Source organism: Choristoneura fumiferana, chromosome 17 (assembly GCF_025370935.1).
Source record: "Choristoneura fumiferana chromosome 17, NRCan_CFum_1, whole genome shotgun sequence".
NCBI classification, from domain to species: Eukaryota; Metazoa; Arthropoda; class Insecta; order Lepidoptera; family Tortricidae; genus Choristoneura; species Choristoneura fumiferana.
The window spans coordinates 4,936,169-4,955,815 of record NC_133488.1 but is presented as its reverse complement, the minus strand read 5'-3'; the positions used below and the strand labels follow the sequence as shown (position 1 = coordinate 4,955,815).

At 45.4% G+C, this 19,647-nt stretch overlaps 1 protein-coding gene across 1 annotated transcript in view; it reads right to left on the bottom strand.

The window, feature by feature from the left end:
• The window catches only part of LOC141437377 (uncharacterized), a 30,328-nt gene that overhangs the window by 7,525 nt on the left and 3,156 nt on the right, over window positions 1–19,647 (bottom strand). The window contains exons 3-17 of the mRNA XM_074100683.1: window positions 18,059–18,354; window positions 14,759–14,909; window positions 12,935–13,092; window positions 12,295–12,438; window positions 11,519–11,706; window positions 10,615–10,753; window positions 10,193–10,411; window positions 9,337–9,423; window positions 8,486–8,606; window positions 3,628–3,692; window positions 3,359–3,459; window positions 2,287–2,407; window positions 1,824–1,946; window positions 1,149–1,295; window positions 234–391 (exon numbers count right to left, since the gene is read on the bottom strand). Of these exons, the coding sequence (XP_073956784.1) occupies window positions 234–391; window positions 1,149–1,295; window positions 1,824–1,946; window positions 2,287–2,407; window positions 3,359–3,459; window positions 3,628–3,692; window positions 8,486–8,606; window positions 9,337–9,423; window positions 10,193–10,411; window positions 10,615–10,753; window positions 11,519–11,706; window positions 12,295–12,438; window positions 12,935–13,092; window positions 14,759–14,909; window positions 18,059–18,354 (2,218 nt within the window). The remainder of the gene's footprint in view (window positions 1–233; window positions 392–1,148; window positions 1,296–1,823; window positions 1,947–2,286; window positions 2,408–3,358; window positions 3,460–3,627; window positions 3,693–8,485; window positions 8,607–9,336; window positions 9,424–10,192; window positions 10,412–10,614; window positions 10,754–11,518; window positions 11,707–12,294; window positions 12,439–12,934; window positions 13,093–14,758; window positions 14,910–18,058; window positions 18,355–19,647) is intronic.

Genomic DNA, 19,647 nt, shown 5'->3' with positions numbered 1-19,647 from the left:
TGGGACAGAATAACTATACTAAAAAGTTGATTGACCCATATTTTCAAAATTTGAGATACGATTCAAAAAGTGGTTTAAGTTTAGTAATTGTAAGAGATTGAGAATGAGATAAGAGAGAATTGAGAATTCTACCTATCAATGAACTGAACCGTCTGTCGGAGTCAACGGAAACCAATTAAAACACGGCGTCGTTAGCCCCTGCCGGCCTCGTGCGAACCCCGTGCCAGCGTTACCTGGCGGCGTTGTGTCTCCCGTGCTTGTGCTGCAGCTGCGTGCCGATGGGCTTCCCGTCGCGGCCGATCACGTGCAGCTGGGAGCCCACGAGCCGGCGCGCGCCCACACCGCCCACCACTATCTGGTTGCCTATCACCTGCCCCGACCGGTTCGTCACCTGAAAACACACACATATTATTCCACTTATTAAACAGGTAATGTTAAAGAGTAAGGTACGAGGTGAGTGTGACCAGACGCGCGCGCCTCGCCTTGCCCCTCGCAGCGCTCGCTTCATTCGAGTTTGAAAGTTGTGCCGCGCAGGTTGTAAGCTCAAAGACAACTGAAATCGCCACAAGAGTGCAAACAGGAAGCTCATTTACCATCGATCACGCGAGCCGCAGGCCGAGATACGAGACGAGGGACGAGGCGAGAGTATAAATTTAGTATGAGAGTTGGGGACATAAGCGTGCATTAGGTAAATTCCAGGGTCTAGCCAGGCCTTGAGGTGGCGGCACGAGCTAGCACTACCTAATCTGGATTTGACCCAATGTGCGCACTAAGCCCACTGTGCTGGCAACTGGTGGATGCAAGTGGCGAATTGTCGTTTATTGTGGCGTTCCAAGGGGGGGGGGGACCTTTGTTGAGCAGTGGAAGTCTTCCAGCTGATGATGATGATGAAAGTTTTGAAACCTATGCAAAATCTATGCTTAAATCAATTTCTAATTGTAATGAATCTTCAAGTTGTAATCACTTGAAATCTGATATGCAGACTAAAAGGTCTGGTCTAGACAAGAACCGTAAAACAATTGTCATCAAACAACCATATTTTCTTCTAAGAGAACAGAACCGATTGACGTCGTTTTCGCTCTGATTGTATAGACTTAAGGCTTTTTTTGATGGGCATTAGCTGATTCCGCCTCATCAGATATACTCACGACTTGTATGTGCGTTGGCTGTTGATGTTCCTGCGGCTCGATCTCGATCTGCATCTGTTGCTGGACTTGTTGCTGAACTTGTTGCTGGACTTGTTGCGCGACCTGCTGCGCCGCTTGTTGCGCCGCTTGCTGTGCCTGCGCCTGTGCCTGGACAAAGCAATTATGTACTGATAACACGATATACAGGACCGAATTTTCACGGGTTCGGATCGGAGTCGAATCGGTGGTGCGAGACCGCTCTAAAGCAACGTTACCACTAATTATGTGCGAGGGATGTGTTTTTCATTAAACAATAGAAACGTACACGTCCTCGCATAGCACATCTCTGGTGGAAACAGCTGACGTCAACGTTCCGATCGACGCTGAACGCAATGCACTGCGTCGGTACGTCCGCAGTGGACGAGGACAGAGCGGACGGAATCCCGCCATTTTGTATGTGACTCTAGACACGACTTGACACTGCAATGGTTCGAGATAACGAGACGCGACGCCAAGAATGAATGCCGCGTACGACGTCAAGACACCAACGTCAAAGTGTGAAAGAGACCACAACCGTTCATCTCTGTAGTAAGCATTGTGAGGCAGCGTACGGCGCGGAGTGACGACTGCACGCGGGCACCGGGCACCGGGCACTGTTCGCTCGGGGCGCTCTTAAACAAGTGTCAGTGTCAGTACCTGTTGTTGCGCTTGTTGTTGCGCCTGTTGCTGCGCCTGTTGCTGCGCCTGTTGTTGCTGGAAGTTCTTGGAGTGTCCGGCGATCATTATTATCGTGCCGTTGTCATTGTTGCTCGTGTCTCGCTGGACAAAGAATACATATCATGGAGTAAATTACACCCGAATGGCAATCAGATATTTCGGAGAGGACGAGGTGGTCAAAATATCGAAACAGGCACTGTATTCTCAAGGCGAGAGAGTCCATGTTTCGTTATTTTTGATCTCTTTGACCTCTCCGAAATATCTGATGGCAATACATACGAGATTCAGGTGCAATTTATGAAAGCAATTTGAATCTAATTGTTTCGGGAATAAAGTCGACCTGCCATAGTATAAACAAAAACATTACTTTCGTTCAATTCATTCGTGCTAGCTCTTGTGAAGGCATTTGTTGAGTTGTTCACCTAAACATACAAATACTTACATTTCTAGGCGGTAAGTCCATATGTTGCCTCTGATGAAGCATGAGGTGGTTCTTCTGGAAGAAAGCTTTGCCGCACTGGTCGCATACGTGCGTCCGTAATGTACAACTGCCATCCGGATGTCTGTGGGATAAACAACTTTTGCTATAAAACGAAAGACTCAGTGAAGGGAGATAAAATCGTTGACTACACGTAATAATGGTTGATATCTTCGGCGAAAATTAACATACGACTTTAGGCTGCTTTACCACCAGAGATGTGCGAGGAACGTGTTTGCCACAGATCTAGATCTAAATCTCTAGATCTAGATCTATATCTGTGGTGTTTGCCATGAACCAATAGGAACGCTTCATTAACCTATACTTGTTCAACAGATCTCTAGTGGAAACAGCTCGGAGGAGCGAGGATAGATAGATGAAGCGTTTCTAACCCTTGACGCAAAAAGAGGGTGTCATAAGTTTGACCGCTATGTGTGTCTGTGAGTCTGTGTGTGGCACCGTAGCTCTTAAACGGGTGGACCGATTTGTATGCGGTTTTTTTTATTCGAAAGCAGGTTTTCTGGCGATGGTTCTTAGACATGTTTTATCAAAATCGGTTCAGCCATTTTAGAGATATTGAACTTTGAAGTGACAAAGTCGGGGGTTTTTCAACTTTTTGCTGGTTAGGTTATTATTTGTTTATGACAAATCCATTCCTCGCAACGCATCTTCGCACATCTCTGGTGGAAATGAAGCCTAAAGGTGAGACGAGTTAGGCTTGTATATGTTATTGTAAGAGACGTAGACGTAGTGGACAAACTGTGAAGGGTTTTTATGTTAAACAGAGCGTCAGAAAAGGCCTCGAGGCATAAGTTTACTAACCGATGTTAACTATTTATGTAATTCAAAGCTACTAAAAATCTAATTTCAATTTGTTTTTGGGTTAAAATTTAACATTTTCTTAAGAAATATTGGCAAAAAAATGTCAAATACACTACTCAAGTAACTGAAGATACTGGCAAAGCTTTCCCTCTTCTTTATATATTTTCAAACATTAATTATATCTTTGCTAATAAAGTTTTAACGCTCTATTTACCTTCTATGATGTGCTAATAGTCCGTGTTTAGCTGCAAATCCTTTTCCGCAGTCAACACAGAAGTGGATCTTCGGCCGCGGCGTAGATATGTGATGATTTTGCTAAAACAAAATAAAAAAAATCTTTATTCATCCATCATGATTTTGAAGTTGGTAGGTTAAATTAAGTAGGTTCTAAAAATTAATTAAATCTAGTTCTTAGTCATTGATAATATCAAATGGTGTCATGATCTAGTAACAAGAGAGGGAGTCGGTAAGAGTAATACTTACAGTGGCTATCACTTGTGTATGTACTACGTTGTTTGGATTCGTAGATATAATCTGGATAGGTTGATCTGAAAAAAAAAAATAGATTTTATCAACTTAATAATAAATTAAGACAATCAATGAAACATAAATTCTTAACAAAGTTTTTCCTTTTACTACAGTTATTTTAACAGATATAATTCACTCTCAAGACTATGTTTTTTGTTAACTATCAATGCATTTTTTCTTGTTAGTAAAATCAATGACATGGTTCCTTAGAATAGATCTTTCCGTCTTATAGTTTCAGAGTTACCCATGCTGACCCATCTAAATAAGCCACCTGATCCCAATTACATAACAAAGTACAAGCTAAATGTGTATTAATAATAAATCTTTATTTCGCATAAGTAAGAATTAGGTACAGACATGTTCATGCTAAAATGAAAAAAAAAAAAGATAAATTAAAGGTAAAATACTAATGCGAAAAAGGAGTCCACTCAGCACTTGCCGGGTCACTAAAGGTGGCTCGACGCTGATATTACGTGGATCCAGGTTGGCATCCGATACAGAACTACGCGTACACCACACAGTTCAAATATAACAACCATATATTATATTATTAGCTGTTTCTCTTGTTAACTGTTAATTTCATGTTCTATGTACAATAAAGAGATTCAGATAATACATAACACAATTCGCACCCACACAAAATTATTGCAGCCTGGCAACATTGGGACACAAACCGCAACACAGTAACTCCAACCAACAGAGCCCCCTCCCCACCCTCAGGTACAACCACATCACATCTTACACAAAAGCGCTTATGTTGAGCTGATCTGTAAGTTTAATAAATGATCACGGAGGTCCTTTTTGAATTTACATAGCGATTTCACATTTCTTATTGGTGGCGGGATGTTGTTCCAGCATTTCGTGGCGGCATATTTAAAGCTACCACGAAATGAAGCGCCCTTGTGTCGCGGAAAAAGAAGGCGGGGGGCTCGCCGCACGGCTCGGTTCGAAAAATTAAGTTTATCAAAAAGATATGAGGGTTGTTCAGTTTTAATTATTCCGAATAAAAGAGTAGCAAGATGCAGCGTTCGACGAGCCTCTATTTTAAGAAGTTTGCCCCTGTTAAGGAAAGGAGTCACGTGAGAGCGATATGGAATATCAAAACAAAATCTGGCACAGGCGTTTTGCAGGCGTTGGATTGTTTTTTTAGTGCGAGACAAAAGACAATCATGAAATACTGTATCAGCATAACTGAGTTTTGATAAAATAAGCGAGTCACATAATTTAACTCTTAAATCAACACTTAAATAGGCTCTCACTCGATACAACACTTTTAGACGATAATAAGAGTTACGTACAATTTCACAGACATGGTTCTCAAAGTGCAATAGCCCGTCAATGAGGACTCCCAGGTTTCTGGCCTCAGCGACACAGCTCAGATAGTCACCTGCTCTACATCCTCGCGGATTTTGCGCTACAATCGCAGAAATGAGTTGCTTTGAACCCAGCACTAAAAATTTGGACTTTAGCGGGTTCAGGAATAGACTATTTTTTTTCCGACCCGTATTAGTAATTTTCTGCCGTTAAACTGCGTAACGCAGTTTGGCAGAGCTGTTTAGATATAAGTATTTTGTACTTATATAATAAATAAATAAATAAAAAAACACAAATTCACTAAGGCCGCGTTTCCACCCAGAGGTCTGCGAGGATGTGTCGCGAGGAATATGTTTCTCATGAACCAATAGAAACGATTCATTTACCTATTCTCGCACAGCACCGCTCTGGTGGAAACAGCTGTGCGGAGCGAGGCTAGGTAGATGAAGCATTTCTATTGGTTCATGAAACACATTCCTCGCACATGTATGTTGTATCGTATTTAGTTATGCAATCGGGTCTGGGTCTGGTGTAAGGTGAGAGTGTTGTGTTACTGACTGTGCGCCTGGTGCTGCGCGGCGCTGACGAGGCCGGGCTGCAGCGCGGCGGTGAGCGCGCACAGGTCGGTGACGCAGGTGCGGTCTGGGTCTGGGTCTGGGTCTGGTGTAAGGTGTAAGTGTTGTGTTACTGACTGTGCGCCTGGTGCTGCGCGGCGCTGACGAGGCCGGGCTGCAGCGCGGCGGTGAGCGCGCACAGGTCGGTGACGCAGGTGCGGTCTGGGTCTGGGTCTGGGTCTGGTGTAAGGTGTAAGTGTTGTGTTACTGACTGTGCGCCTGGTGCTGCGCGGCGCTGACGAGGCCGGGCTGCAGCGCGGCGGTGAGCGCGCACAGGTCGGTGACGCAGGTGCGGTCTGGGTCTGGGTCTGGGTCTGGTGTAAGGTGTAAGTGTTGTGTTACTGACTGTGCGCCTGGTGCTGCGCGGCGCTGACGAGGCCGGGCTGCAGCGCGGCGGTGAGCGCGCACAGGTCGGTGACGCAGGTGCGGTCTGGGTCTGGGTCTGGGTCTGGTGTAAGGTGTAAGTGTTGTGTTACTGACTGTGCGCCTGGTGCTGCGCGGCGCTGACGAGGCCGGGCTGCAGCGCGGCGGTGAGCGCGCACAGGTCGGTGACGCAGGTGCGGTCTGGGTCTGGGTCTGATGTAAGGTGTAAGTGTTGTGTTACTGACTGTGCGCCTGGTGCTGCGCGGCGCTGACGAGGCCGGGCTGCAGCGCGGCGGTGAGCGCGCACAGGTCGGTGACGCAGGTGCGGTCTGGGTCTGGGTCTGGGTCTGGTGTAAGGTGTAAGTGTTGTGTTACTGACTGTGCGCCTGGTGCTGCGCGGCGCTGACGAGGCCGGGCTGCAGCGCGGCGGTGAGCGCGCACAGGTCGGTGACGCAGGTGCGGTCTGGGTCTGGGTCTGGGTCTGGTGTAAGGTGAGAGTGTTGTGTTACTGACTGTGCGCCTGGTGCTGCGCGGCGCTGACGAGGCCGGGCTGCAGCGCGGCGGTGAGCGCGCACAGGTCGGTGACGCAGGTGCGGTCTGGGTCTGGGTCTGGGTCTGGTGTAAGGTGTAAGTGTTGTGTTACTGACTGTGCGCCTGGTGCTGCGCGGCGCTGACGAGGCCGGGCTGCAGCGCGGCGGTGAGCGCGCACAGGTCGGTGACGCAGGTGCGGTCTGGGTCTGGGTCTGGGTCTGGTGTAAGGTGTAAGTGTTGTGTTACTGACTGTGCGCCTGGTGCTGCGCGGCGCTGACGAGGCCGGGCTGCAGCGCGGCGGTGAGCGCGCACAGGTCGGTGACGCAGGTGCGGTCTGGGTCTGGGTCTGGGTCTGGTGTAAGGTGTAAGTGTTGTGTTACTGACTGTGCGCCTGGTGCTGCGCGGCGCTGACGAGGCGGGCTGCAGCGCGGCGGTGAGCGCGCACAGGTCGGTGACGCAGGTGCGGTCTGGGTCTGGGTCTGGGTCTGGTGTAAGGTGTAAGTGTTGTGTTACTGACTGTGCGCCTGGTGCTGCGCGGCGCTGACGAGGCCGGGCTGCAGCGCGGCGGTGAGCGCGCACAGGTCGGTGACGCAGGTGCGGTCTGGGTCTGGGTCTGGGTCTGGTGTAAGGTGTAAGTGTTGTGTTACTGACTGTGCGCCTGGTGCTGCGCGGCGCTGACGAGGCCGGGCTGCAGCGCGGCGGTGAGCGCGCACAGGTCGGTGACGCAGGTGCGGTCTGGGTCTGGGTCTGGGTCTGGTGTAAGGTGTAAGTGTTGTGTTACTGACTGTGCGCCTGGTGCTGCGCGGCGCTGACGAGGCCGGGCTGCAGCGCGGCGGTGAGCGCGCACAGGTCGGTGACGCAGGTGCGGTCTGGGTCTGGGTCTGGGTCTGGTGTAAGGTGTAAGTGTTGTGTTACTGACTGTGCGCCTGGTGCTGCGCGGCGCTGACGAGGCCGGGCTGCAGCGCGGCGGTGAGCGCGCACAGGTCGGTGACGCAGGTGCGGTCTGGGTCTGGGTCTGGGTCTGGTGTAAGGTGTAAGTGTTGTGTTACTGACTGTGCGCCTGGTGCTGCGCGGCGCTGACGAGGCCGGGCTGCAGCGCGGCGGTGAGCGCGCACAGGTCGGTGACGCAGGTGCGGTCTGGGTCTGGGTCTGGGTCTGGTGTAAGGTGTAAGTGTTGTGTTACTGACTGTGCGCCTGGTGCTGCGCGGCGCTGACGAGGCCGGGCTGCAGCGCGGCGGTGAGCGCGCACAGGTCGGTGACGCAGGTGCGGTCTGGGTCTGGGTCTGGGTCTGGTGTAAGGTGTAAGTGTTGTGTTACTGACTGTGCGCCTGGTGCTGCGCGGCGCTGACGAGGCCGGGCTGCAGCGCGGCGGTGAGCGCGCACAGGTCGGTGACGCAGGTGCGGTCTGGGTCTGGGTCTGGGTCTGGTGTAAGGTGTAAGTGTTGTGTTACTGACTGTGCGCCTGGTGCTGCGCGGCGCTGACGAGGCCGGGCTGCAGCGCGGCGGTGAGCGCGCACAGGTCGGTGACGCAGGTGCGGTCTGGGTCTGGGTCTGGGTCTGGTGTAAGGTGTAAGTGTTGTGTTACTGACTGTGCGCCTGGTGCTGCGCGGCGCTGACGAGGCCGGGCTGCAGCGCGGCGGTGAGCGCGCACAGGTCGGTGACGCAGGTGCGGTCTGGGTCTGGGTCTGGGTCTGGTGTAAGGTGTAAGTGTTGTGTTACTGACTGTGCGCCTGGTGCTGCGCGGCGCTGACGAGGCCGGGCTGCAGCGCGGCGGTGAGCGCGCACAGGTCGGTGACGCAGGTGCGGTCTGGGTCTGGGTCTGGGTCTGGTGTAAGGTGTAAGTGTTGTGTTACTGACTGTGCGCCTGGTGCTGCGCGGCGCTGACGAGGCCGGGCTGCAGCGCGGCGGTGAGCGCGCACAGGTCGGTGACGCAGGTGCGGTCTGGGTCTGGGTCTGGGTCTGGTGTAAGGTGTAAGTGTTGTGTTACTGACTGTGCGCCTGGTGCTGCGCGGCGCTGACGAGGCCGGGCTGCAGCGCGGCGGTGAGCGCGCACAGGTCGGTGACGCAGGTGCGGTCGCCCGCGTGCAGCCGCACGTGCAGCGACAACGCCTCCTGTTAACATTGCGCGCGCCGCGTTACACACCTGTTTCACTATTCTATCAACAAATGTCGGATAATGATTGTTTTTTTGGAGTCTTTTTGTATTTTTTATTTCAACTCCAAATTTGTTAATTTTACTTTCACTTTTTTATTTTTTTTCGATTCCCAGCGCTGGTCTCTTTTTCTGGTTTTTCTGTGCATCCATATCTCAGTTTGTATTTTCGAAATGTCGGATAATCATCTCGGTTGACACTCTTTTCCGGCCCGGATAATGCCGGGATGGAAATACCGACCCTGTTTTTCGTGTACACGCCCATAGAAGCTCACGTCAGTTTCTATGGTCGTGTACACGAAAAACAGGGTCGGTATTATCCGGGCGAGAAAGAGTGTCACCACTAACACCATCTGTGATATTTTGCCTGTCAAGAAACCCTCATTAGATTGACAAGTAAATAAGACGGAGCTAAAAAACTATCATGAAAAATAATCTTATTTCCCTTCATTTAGAGCCCGTTTGTTTAACCACTTACTGATAAATGCTATGTTACAAAAATAAATGTGATGTTGTCTCTGCTTATTCGAATAAAACAAACAGGGACGGCATCACAGATATCTGTCACATCAAATTTATCTATGAGTGGTGAAACAGTCTCTTATTTGGACGTTTGTACTAGCAGTATGTATAACTCGGCTAAACTGTACATTTCAAACGATCTAGGGAATATCATTCATATGGACATACCTTAGTGTTGAAACATGAACCACACTCCGGACAAGGATAACCAGGCGTAACCTTTTCCGTAACGATCTGTCCGTCAGCGCCAATAAGCTGCAAGTTATAAAAAAGGCCCTTAAAGTCTTACATTGTATAAATACTTGTGTACATAGTAAAAGTTTGTACAGTCGAGTTCATAAACTTGTGAGCAAAAATTAGATCAAAAATATCTGAACACGACTCTATTGTTAACGGCGCAGAAGCGTGTTCAGATATTTTTGATCAAATTTTTGCTCACAAGTTTATGAACTCGACTGTACTAAGGCAAAGTGGTGTATTCTGACGCACCAAAGCAAAACAAACTATGGCTCGCATGAATAAAGTATACGTTTGTATCGTTATGACGGCAGCCTTTGCAAACTATATTAATAAACGATTTGTAAAGGTCTATATTTTTAAAAATGTCTTGGTTTTAAACAGTACAGATTTTGGAGATTGCTTACAATGTAAATTTTGTTATTGCACTGAATTGTTTATTATGTGGTGTACAATAAACAGTTATTGTATTATTATTTGTTATTTATCAAGGTACTACCGTCACCCACGACTACGTCTTCGAAGTATCAATTTATTGCTACCACGCGGGAACTCAGTAGTTTCCCAAAATAGAAAACTATTCTGTGTTAAACTAACTAAACTGTGTGCTTATACTATCTGCCATGTAGGCCAAATTTTATTAAAATCCGTTCAGCCGTTTTCGCGTGAAAGAGCAAATAAACGTGCAGACGCACAAACTTTCACATTCATAATAATTACTATGTTTGGCCACCGATGTGTCAGTCATACATCACGTTACCTTAGAAAATCACATGATGTGACTTACGTGTACTATTTGCGGTTTAAACTCGTCTTGCTTTATGACTGTTGTTTGTTGTTGCTGTTGCTGCTGCTGTTGTTGTTGTTGCTGTTGTTGTTGCTGTTGTTGTTGCTGTTGTTGCTGCTGCTGTTGTTGTTGTTGTTGCTGCTGCTGCTGCTGCTGTTGTTGTTGTTGTTGCTGCTGTGCCTGTTGTTGTGTTTGTTGTTGATTTTGCTGTTGTTGGACCTGTGAAAGACATTGTTTGTTTAAAGTTGCAATACATGGCGGCGCTCGAACAATCACTTCAAAGTAGTTCGCTTCACGGCCTTGCAATGTAATGCAACTTGCACGATTTTCTTGCAGATCTAAACTAGGCTAAACCACAAGAAAATTCACCATACTATTTTCTACTTTTCAGTACAACAGGCTGCTAAATTTGTGTGACAAACCTGTTGCTGATGAGTTTGTTGCGTGACGCTGCCGCTCATACAGTGCCGCGATATCTTGCAGTGTTGTTGCATCTCCGTTTTGCATTTGAAAGCCTCGCCGCACTCTAAACACGCAACAACACCTTCGCCCGTATGGATCCTAGAAATGAATTGATAATATTAGTTTTCATTCCATTCCTGAAAGCCTGTTTCCAGGGACATCGGGGCCCGCAAGCCCGTCGTATTCCGATTAATATCAGAGTTTTTCTGATGGAAAACCATTATGCACAAGTTGGAAACTCTTTATTGTACAAATGTACTACATTTGTATCTATCTGCTAATGGGTCAATCAACTTTTAAGTCTATATTAGGCTGTCCCGTAACTTAAGGGGACATCAGTGATACATTTTTCGCTGTTTTTTTTTGCAATGTGTACAATTAGCATGCTTAGGAGATGAGTCATGAAGGAATTGCCCTGTCACAACTCCTAAATTTTAGTGGATTTGTACCCCATATAATCATACTTTTAATAAGTAAAGGTCACAGCTCATTAGAGCCACTCGGTACTCGATCAACACCGCCTCGTCAATCGGCGTCCATTCGTTGTCGACTGTTGGTCCACGGGTGGTGTACGAATTTCCGAATAGTCTACTATGAAGGGTGGGTGATGAGCGCCACATCACAAGCGAGCGAGCAGCGGGCTATCACCGAGTGGTCCACTCGCCATCCGCGAATGAAGCGGTGAGACTACGGAGTCGATGTAGTGAGCGCGCTGCCCATACAAATCCATATAAAGCATGTTAACCACTCGTGGCGATTCGGTGCTGGGCGGGTGCAATAATGCGGGTAATGAGCTGTGACCTTAACTCAGAAGACGTTACCATGGCAACAAGCCACACTAAAAAAACGATTGTCAATACTAACTTCATGTGAGCGACGAGCGTCCTCTTCTGCAGGAACTCCTTCCCGCAGACGGGGCATGCGTGCGGCACGCGGCCGTGCACGCGCCCGTGGTTGACCAGCTGGAACTTGCGCGCGAACGCCACGCCGCAGTCCGGGCACACGAACGGCGACAGCGACCCGTGGAAGCGGCTGTGCATCACCAGGTGCTCCTACAATACAAACATTACGATATCATCCAATAAGTAACTAACAACATAATTATTTTTAAAAAACAGCTCTTATAAATAACGAAGGTCTGGCTGTCGCGGGCTCTTGCTCTAAGTACAGTATCATCATCATCATCATCATCATCATATCAGCGGTAAGACGTCCACTGTTCGACAAGGCCTCCCCCATAGACCTCCAGTGCCTCGGTTGGAAACGGCTCGATTCCACCGTGAAACCGCGACTTTAACCAGGTCATCCGTCTATCTCGTTGGTGGACGTCCTACGCTGCGTTTGCCGATTCGCGGTCAAGAACCACTAAACCACTATCACTGAACTGCGCGAATCTCTCCCCGCAATCCGCGCAGACGTAACAAAACCCTCACTCACCGTACACGAACGGATCCCGAAACATATCCATACTAGCATAATGACCAAGGTCACTGGGGGTGCCCAGTGGCAACTGAACTGAGTTCCTTTTGTCTAACACACTTCGAATGACTATCGTTTTCACCACTTCTTTCTGTCACACGGCATAAGACGAGAGCAGAAAGAGCTAGACAATACAGTCTCTGATCACAGTGATGACTGACCTTCTGCGCGAAGCTCTCCCCGCAATCCCCGCAGACGTAGGGCCGCTCGCCGGCGTGGTACTTGCTGTGCGTGACGAGGTGCCGCTTCAGAGGGAACCCGCGCCCGCACTCGCCGCACACGAACGGACGGTCGCGGCTGTGCACCTGCAATAGACGATACTAAAACACCTGCCCACTGGACACTAAAGACACAGACCTGCACTTATTAATAAACTATCACGTGCCAGCATACACTAATATTTGCCAAATTTGGCATGCAAATAGAGAATTAAATCAAATTTCAATCAGATATTCTCGTTGAATAAATAATTATAACTAACTGGAGTAGCTGCAGCTGTTATAGAGGCTTGGTACTTGACAGACATCGTCCCTTAGGATTGTAGAGGGGCAGTAAGAAGGGATTTTTGGAATTTCCCGCAGGATAGAGAACGGGAGTTGAACATAAACTTTCCTCTTTGCGGACGAAGTCGCAGGTTTTTGCCCGTCGATTTTGCGCGGTATATAATGGGCATATATTTTTGTATTTTGCAGTATCACATCGTATCCTATTTTTGAAAACATAAATTGACCAAACAAAAATACATTCACATCTCTTATTAATCGCTTGAACCACGAAAAGAAAAAGGAAAAGGTAACGTACCCTAGAATGCGTCACCAGATGATGCTTCAGCGTAAACGCCATTTTGCACTCGTGGCATCTAAACGGGCGATCAGCCGAATGCAGCAGCAAATGCGTATTCAAGCAATGCTTCCTGGCGAACGCCTTGCCACAGTGAGCGCAAACATGCGGCCTTTCACCTAGGGGAGTAATGTATTATTATTACCCGCATATGCGTAATGAGGTGGTGTTTGAGCGTGAAGGTTTTCTTGCACTCGCGACACTGGAACGGGCGGTTGTTACTGTGCAGTAATAGGTGGGTGTTGAGACAGTGTTTGTGAGCGAAGGTCTTGCCACAGTGTACGCAAGCGTGCGGTCGCTCACCTGAAACAGAGCGAGCGTCGCGACGTGCACTATGGCAAGATACTGGTAGTGATTCACACTGTGCTCTGACTAACGCAGACCAAGGGTCAGTTTGACCACTCAGTGATAAAATTTATGTGACAGATAAACGCAATGCCGTCTCTTTTTATTCAGACAAAACCAACAGAGACGGCATCATAGATATCTGACACAATTTGGCTAATTATCAATGAGTGGTAAAACAGGAGGTAAGAACTGCAATAGCGTCTTTCGAGCGTTGTCTTGTCAGCGCCCACGCAGCACTGACGCAACGTTCGTTCTTATTAACGCCTCCGCAGCGTCAACTCAACGTCTGCGCAGCGGATCTGCGGCGGCAAGAGTCTATCGAACGTCAGCGTCAATACAGCACTTAAGACGCGACGCTGCTACGTTGGCACTGCGCGAAAGTTAACAAGACGCTGGCGCTGTCAAGATAAAACCAACGTTGCGGTGCTGTTGCGGGTGCTGACAGATTCTTTTCAGGCATAAAAGTTTGTAAAAGTTGAGAAAGGTCCCAGAGAAATCTTGAACAATATTTTTAGAACAAAAAGCAACATAGTTTAAATTTTATTAAGCAACATTATGAAGGTCATACTGCACAGTACAACTTAAGCTCTGGATATTTCCTTACTTGATCCTTACTAAATGCTTCTACTTTGACCACAAATATAAGATACTCAGCCATATTGCTGAAAATAATAGAACTTTCTTCCAATACTATAACAGAGTTGTCATATAAAACACAACAAGTAGCGTCTTTCTCAGGGCGTCATTATATATTTCTGATCAAAGCATAGGTACAATATCAAACATTTAAGTCAATAAGTTAAGACATTATAGTAAACAAACTTTCTTTAATTAAATGCAAATATCATAAGTGATCTATTCCTCTGCCAAAAATATAAATAGTACATATAGGTAAACTAGAAAGTTTATTTACAATCATGTCAATCATTTACCCCAAGCCCTGCCTTTACTAGTAATTCTTTATCACACTAAGTGTCTCGAAAGTGTCCGCTTTAAGTGTCAAAAACTTTTAGAACACTTTGGTGCCGCTAGAGGCGCTGCCAATTTGCCCGGCAAGATTATATCATTGGATACACCAAAGCGTCTAGGCTTTATAGACTTTGACACGTACAGAGGTTGCGAGAATCGAGCCGTAAAAGAGTGTACTTGGGACAATTTACTGGGGGTAGACCAGTTGATGATCCGCGATATCGCAGGGAGGACGAGGTCCACAAACGTCTTTCGGATCTCTATCCATGTGGTCAATGGCTGGCGAAAGTTGTCATGTAAGGCACGCAGTCTGGTGTCGGTGGCCAAGAACCCAAACTTACTGCACTCAATTAGTAAATAATTTAAGTAACTATTTGAGACATTAACGCCAACGCATTCGAGACGGCATGTTTAATCAAAAACTTACTTATAAAAGCTCTGGTATCTGTAACTACAAATGATCCTCACCGGTATGCACTCTCGCATGCGTCGTAAGATGGTGCTTCAGCAGGAACGACTTCCCGCACTCTTCGCAGGCATAGGGCCGCTCCTTGATAGCGGCAGGCGGCGCCGCCGACATCGTGTTGGTTGACATCAGCTCCGTCTGCGAATACACCGCCTAACAACAGCTTATTATTTGCAGTGCTTCGAAAATCATTGGCTACACCATAGGTTCTCAACGTAGATGATAACGCCCCCTTGTGCGCTGTAGGTTTTCACGTCTGTGGCAGTACAATGCTCAGAGAAATGTAGGTGACTTAAAGAAAATGAGGAGCTTAAGAAAAAAACTCTCAAAGGGGCGGTGGGCAAAATGGTTGAGAACCTGTGGGCAAACTAATGAGGCCAGATTTGTTCACAGAAAGTCTTGTTTTCTCTGTGAGCTGTTGGAAAGTTTACTTAAGAGATAATAAGAGATACTTTGAAGTACACAACTACAAAAAACACCTAGTCTACACAAATGATTATTATGTACACTGGGGCCTTGTTTTTTACAGCCGAGTATAATTTGAAGTATTAAATTCGATACAGATTAGTCACTCAGTATTATCAACGCCTACGGCGGCCCTTTGAAATGTCGATTAACTATTTATCGAATTTCATTCCATCGAAAACAATTCATAGAATATTAAATACTAATATTTTCTCTTGGAGTAATTTCACTTCATCGATTATTCATTACACATTAAAACAATTATTAGAACAACAGTACAAGGATTATTATTTGCTTAAAAAGACATTTCATCAACTATCCATATTCATGAGACAGAACAACTAAATATCGTTGTTTATTTCTTCGACGTATTATTATAAAACTATAGAATATTATTATAGAACTACGACATCAACAAAAATAAATCGCTACCAGGAAAGAAGGTTAGGTATGGTATAAACTGCGCCCCAAAAAATTTTCATTCAAGAAGTTCTGCCAAATAAACTATCTATTAAATAATATTTCCGGAAATTAAAAATCAGGGATTTAAATATTCAATGAAATGAAAAAATAGGAAACGTTGCCTTTAGACTGATATTCGTGTAAGAGTTTGTCGACATTTCAAGAGTAAACCGCCTACGACACATAACTGGTCCAAAAGCTAGTCATTATACTGTCAATTTTAACGTGAACCGCGTGGTTTGGCATTGCAAGCACAAAACAGCTCTTGACAACTTTAGCAATCGCTAGCGTTCAAGTGGTAAACTGCATACAGTCATTATCTAACTTTTTGGGGCCTACGCTAGCTGGTGCGTGTGCACGGGACACGGAGCGGGCGCACGGCTGCGGGTGCGGGTGACTCATACTATTTTTCAACGAATGTACCCACCTACATAGCCTTACATAACGAATCTAAGAAACAATGTATCCCTGACATTTATAGATTAGATAGGGTGAGTCTCTTTTGGTACTTATAAGATGAAGAGCTTGTTAAACATAAACCCCTTGCTCAATTGACACTATAAGCATTTGAACGCTAACGACATATAAAGGAATTTTAAATTTAGACTTAGAATGTTTTAGTTATTCCATAAATAATCTTCATGTTTATCTGGACCTCATAGTTACGCCAATGTTAGGGGCAATGACATTTACGAAATCTACTGATGGACCATGCATTAAATTGTGTTGACTATAACTTGTTTCGAATTACAGATAATACACAAACAACTTTTATTTTTACATTAATTGGTAAATCAAAAATCAGTTGTAAGAATGAGCTACGTTAGAAAAGATCACCGTGTATAAAAGAGACCTTTTAAAACATTTTCTTTTTTTTAAACATTTTCAGTTTTACAATCTTTGGTAAGATAATGAAAAGTAAAATTTGAAGACACATTTAATGCATGATTCCTTCAATTAAGTACACAAAAGTCTCGTAGACCCTCAGAATTCTACCACGGTAAGCCCAAAAGTTAACCGTTAAAAGGCATTTTAACTTTTGAACCTATCAGTGAGGCAGGAGCCTTCAGAGAATGTCAGATAATTTGAAAATAAAATAAGATCTACTTGACAAACGTATGCCGGTCCCGTCTTACATTTTGCAATTGTGTGTGCTGAATAACTGTCGCGGACGTTTCGGCATCGTCGCTGAAGCTGACCAACTCGTAGCTCTGCCCAAAGATACCAACATAAAGAAAGTTGTTGAGGGGCGGAATTTGCGGGCAAAATAAAGCCGGTGACAGAATACCGCCCAGTACATTAACATTTGGCTTCAAGCCGTATTTTGTCACCGACCTAAGTAAACGCTCCATTAGACCGTTGTTACACGCGCAGTCCGTCATCTAAACCTTCAAGCGTCTGCCGGTCTACCGAAGTTCTGCCGAAGTGTCCTTGATTGAACGGCGTCGGTTTGATAGTTTGATTAACCATAAAAAGGTTCTATTCAGGGCTATATGCCACAAGCTGTAATATTTAGGTGAACTTAATCTAAACATCGGAGTTACACTGATAGTTCTCTTGCGTTGGTTCCGATGTTTTATGACTAGCTCTTTAGGCAGTCTTCAGGTAAGTCTTCATAGCCAGCCGTCACAAACATACAGCCGTCTCTCTCCAACACCTGGCCACCGGAACAAGACTGCTATAATCATTGCGGCGGCCGCCTAGAACACTAACCATTCATGAAATTGGCTGCAACTTTATCGTTGTATGCGATGACTGACCAGACCAATGGAACGGTAGTTTCAAGATCAGTCATCAGCCAATTCGATTTACAACCTGACTGAAGTCATTCTAGACATAGTGGAGGGAACAGATGCTAGACTGAGCGCTTAACATTCGTCTATCAAAGGTTTCTGTTGCAGTAACTTGTTTCTATAAAGGAAAGTAAATGCTACGGCAACTGCAACCAGAAACCTTGAGTAGGTATACTATAAAATCTTAATTACTAGTGTGAGAAAGCTTTTTACGTACTGTTAAAACTGGGCAATGTTTATTAATTTCAAACAAAGAAGCCTTTAAAAAACACTTAATAAAGTAAAGAAATTATTGAAATAATATTATAACAAATTATATGGGCAAATCTTTCATACTAATAAAATATCGTAAAAAAGAGGAAAAGGAAAAAAAAACATTTTTTTTGTCTCCAAATGAAATAAAATCGAGAAACCAGTATAACAGTATTCATAAAACTCTTCATAAGTGAAACATGGATGATGGTAAAACAAAGGATTTAAATCAAAATAAATCAGACGGATCACAAAGATTAGAAGTAGTCAACAAAAAAGGGTGATGGAATTAAATTTAAAAATGATGAAACAACATAAAATCATACTCACTTTTGGCGAATTGTTAGCAGTTCCTGGTTCCTGCTTAGTATGCATCAGCTGATGATGCTGATGCCCAGTGTTGGTCTGGATAGTTTCAACTTGTGCTTGCTGTGTGGTCGCTTCAGCCAGGCTTTTGAGTCCTCCATTCAGGATTGTGTGATTCAGCTGCGACGCGTCAATAACTGCTGGTGTTGCAATGCCCTGGGCTTGTAAAGCTCTCTTCATGAGAATCTCATTGCATTCCTCAGCAGTAAGTTGGATTGGGCCGATTGGAGTCATGAAGGGCTTCGAAGCCAGGTTTGTGGCTGTGAATATTGGGGCTAATATTTAAATCATGCTGCACTTTTACAATAGAATTGAGACATTAACAAATGATCCCTGTTTAGATCTGTTTAAAATCAACTACTACTATTAAGCTGTTTATGTCAAAATACTAAAGAGCAACACACACAGAAAGCGTGCGCGGGTCGGGTCGTGTTGAGTTCGTTGTATTCACACAGAGAGCGGTCTATCAATGTTGCCAGTTTAGTGACTTAGTCCCTAGAAGTGACGACTTTTGCTTAAATCTTAGCGAAAAAGTTTTGACGACAGAAATGGTTTAGGTATCTGGCGACTTTTGGAGTACAAATAAAACAGTTCTAGAACCAATAATAGATACGACATTTTTCTTCGACACAGAATTATACAGTGCCGCGAGATATATGTGGAAAACGACAAACGCGCTTGCGCACCAAGGTCAAACTTTATTTACTTACTTAATTAAATCCAATTTATGGAATGATGGGCGATGGATGAAATTTTTAAAAGTGGCTGATTTTTTTTTATAGAAAGGAATAAGCTTATACTAGTCAATGGAAAAAATAACAGATTTTTCTGTAGTACCTACCAATTAATTAAAAAAATAAAATAAATAAATTTTATTCTCGCCTAAATGAACAGTTCAGAACAGAATACAGTTTTTAGGGTTCCGTAGCCAAAATGGAAAAAACGGAACCCTTATAGTTTCGCCATGTCTGTCTGTCTGTCAGTCTATCTGTCCGTCCGCGGCTTTGCTCAGGGACTATCAATGCTTCAAAGCTGTAATTTTACATAGATATACTTATTATGAAAACTATCCCAACAAAATGGTAAAAATTTAAAAAAAAAAATTTTGTGTACCTCCCATAGAAAAAAAACCCTTACTTTAGTAACTACTTTACTAAGGGTTTTTTTTCTCATCCAACCCTATAGTGTAGGGTCTTTTAAATTAAAAGCATTAGGGGGTTACTAAGACGATTTTTCGATTCAGTATTTTTTTTGCGAAATATTCAAATTTAAAGTGAACATTTTCATTAAAAACGAGTTTTAGGGGTTTTTAACTTAAGCCTTAGGGATAAATATTTTTGAGAGTTGGTAACACTGCGCTCGGCTCGCGCTGTTTGTGACGACGGGCGACGGGCGCGGGCCCGCGCACGACCCGCGCCCGCGCCCGCGTTCTGTGTGAAGGCGTCCATATACCGCCATGCAAATACGCCCGTCGCGGGCCCGCGCACGACCCGCGCCCGCTCTCTGTGTGTGTTGCCCTTAATACTAATAATAAAATAAGTTTGTATTTCATA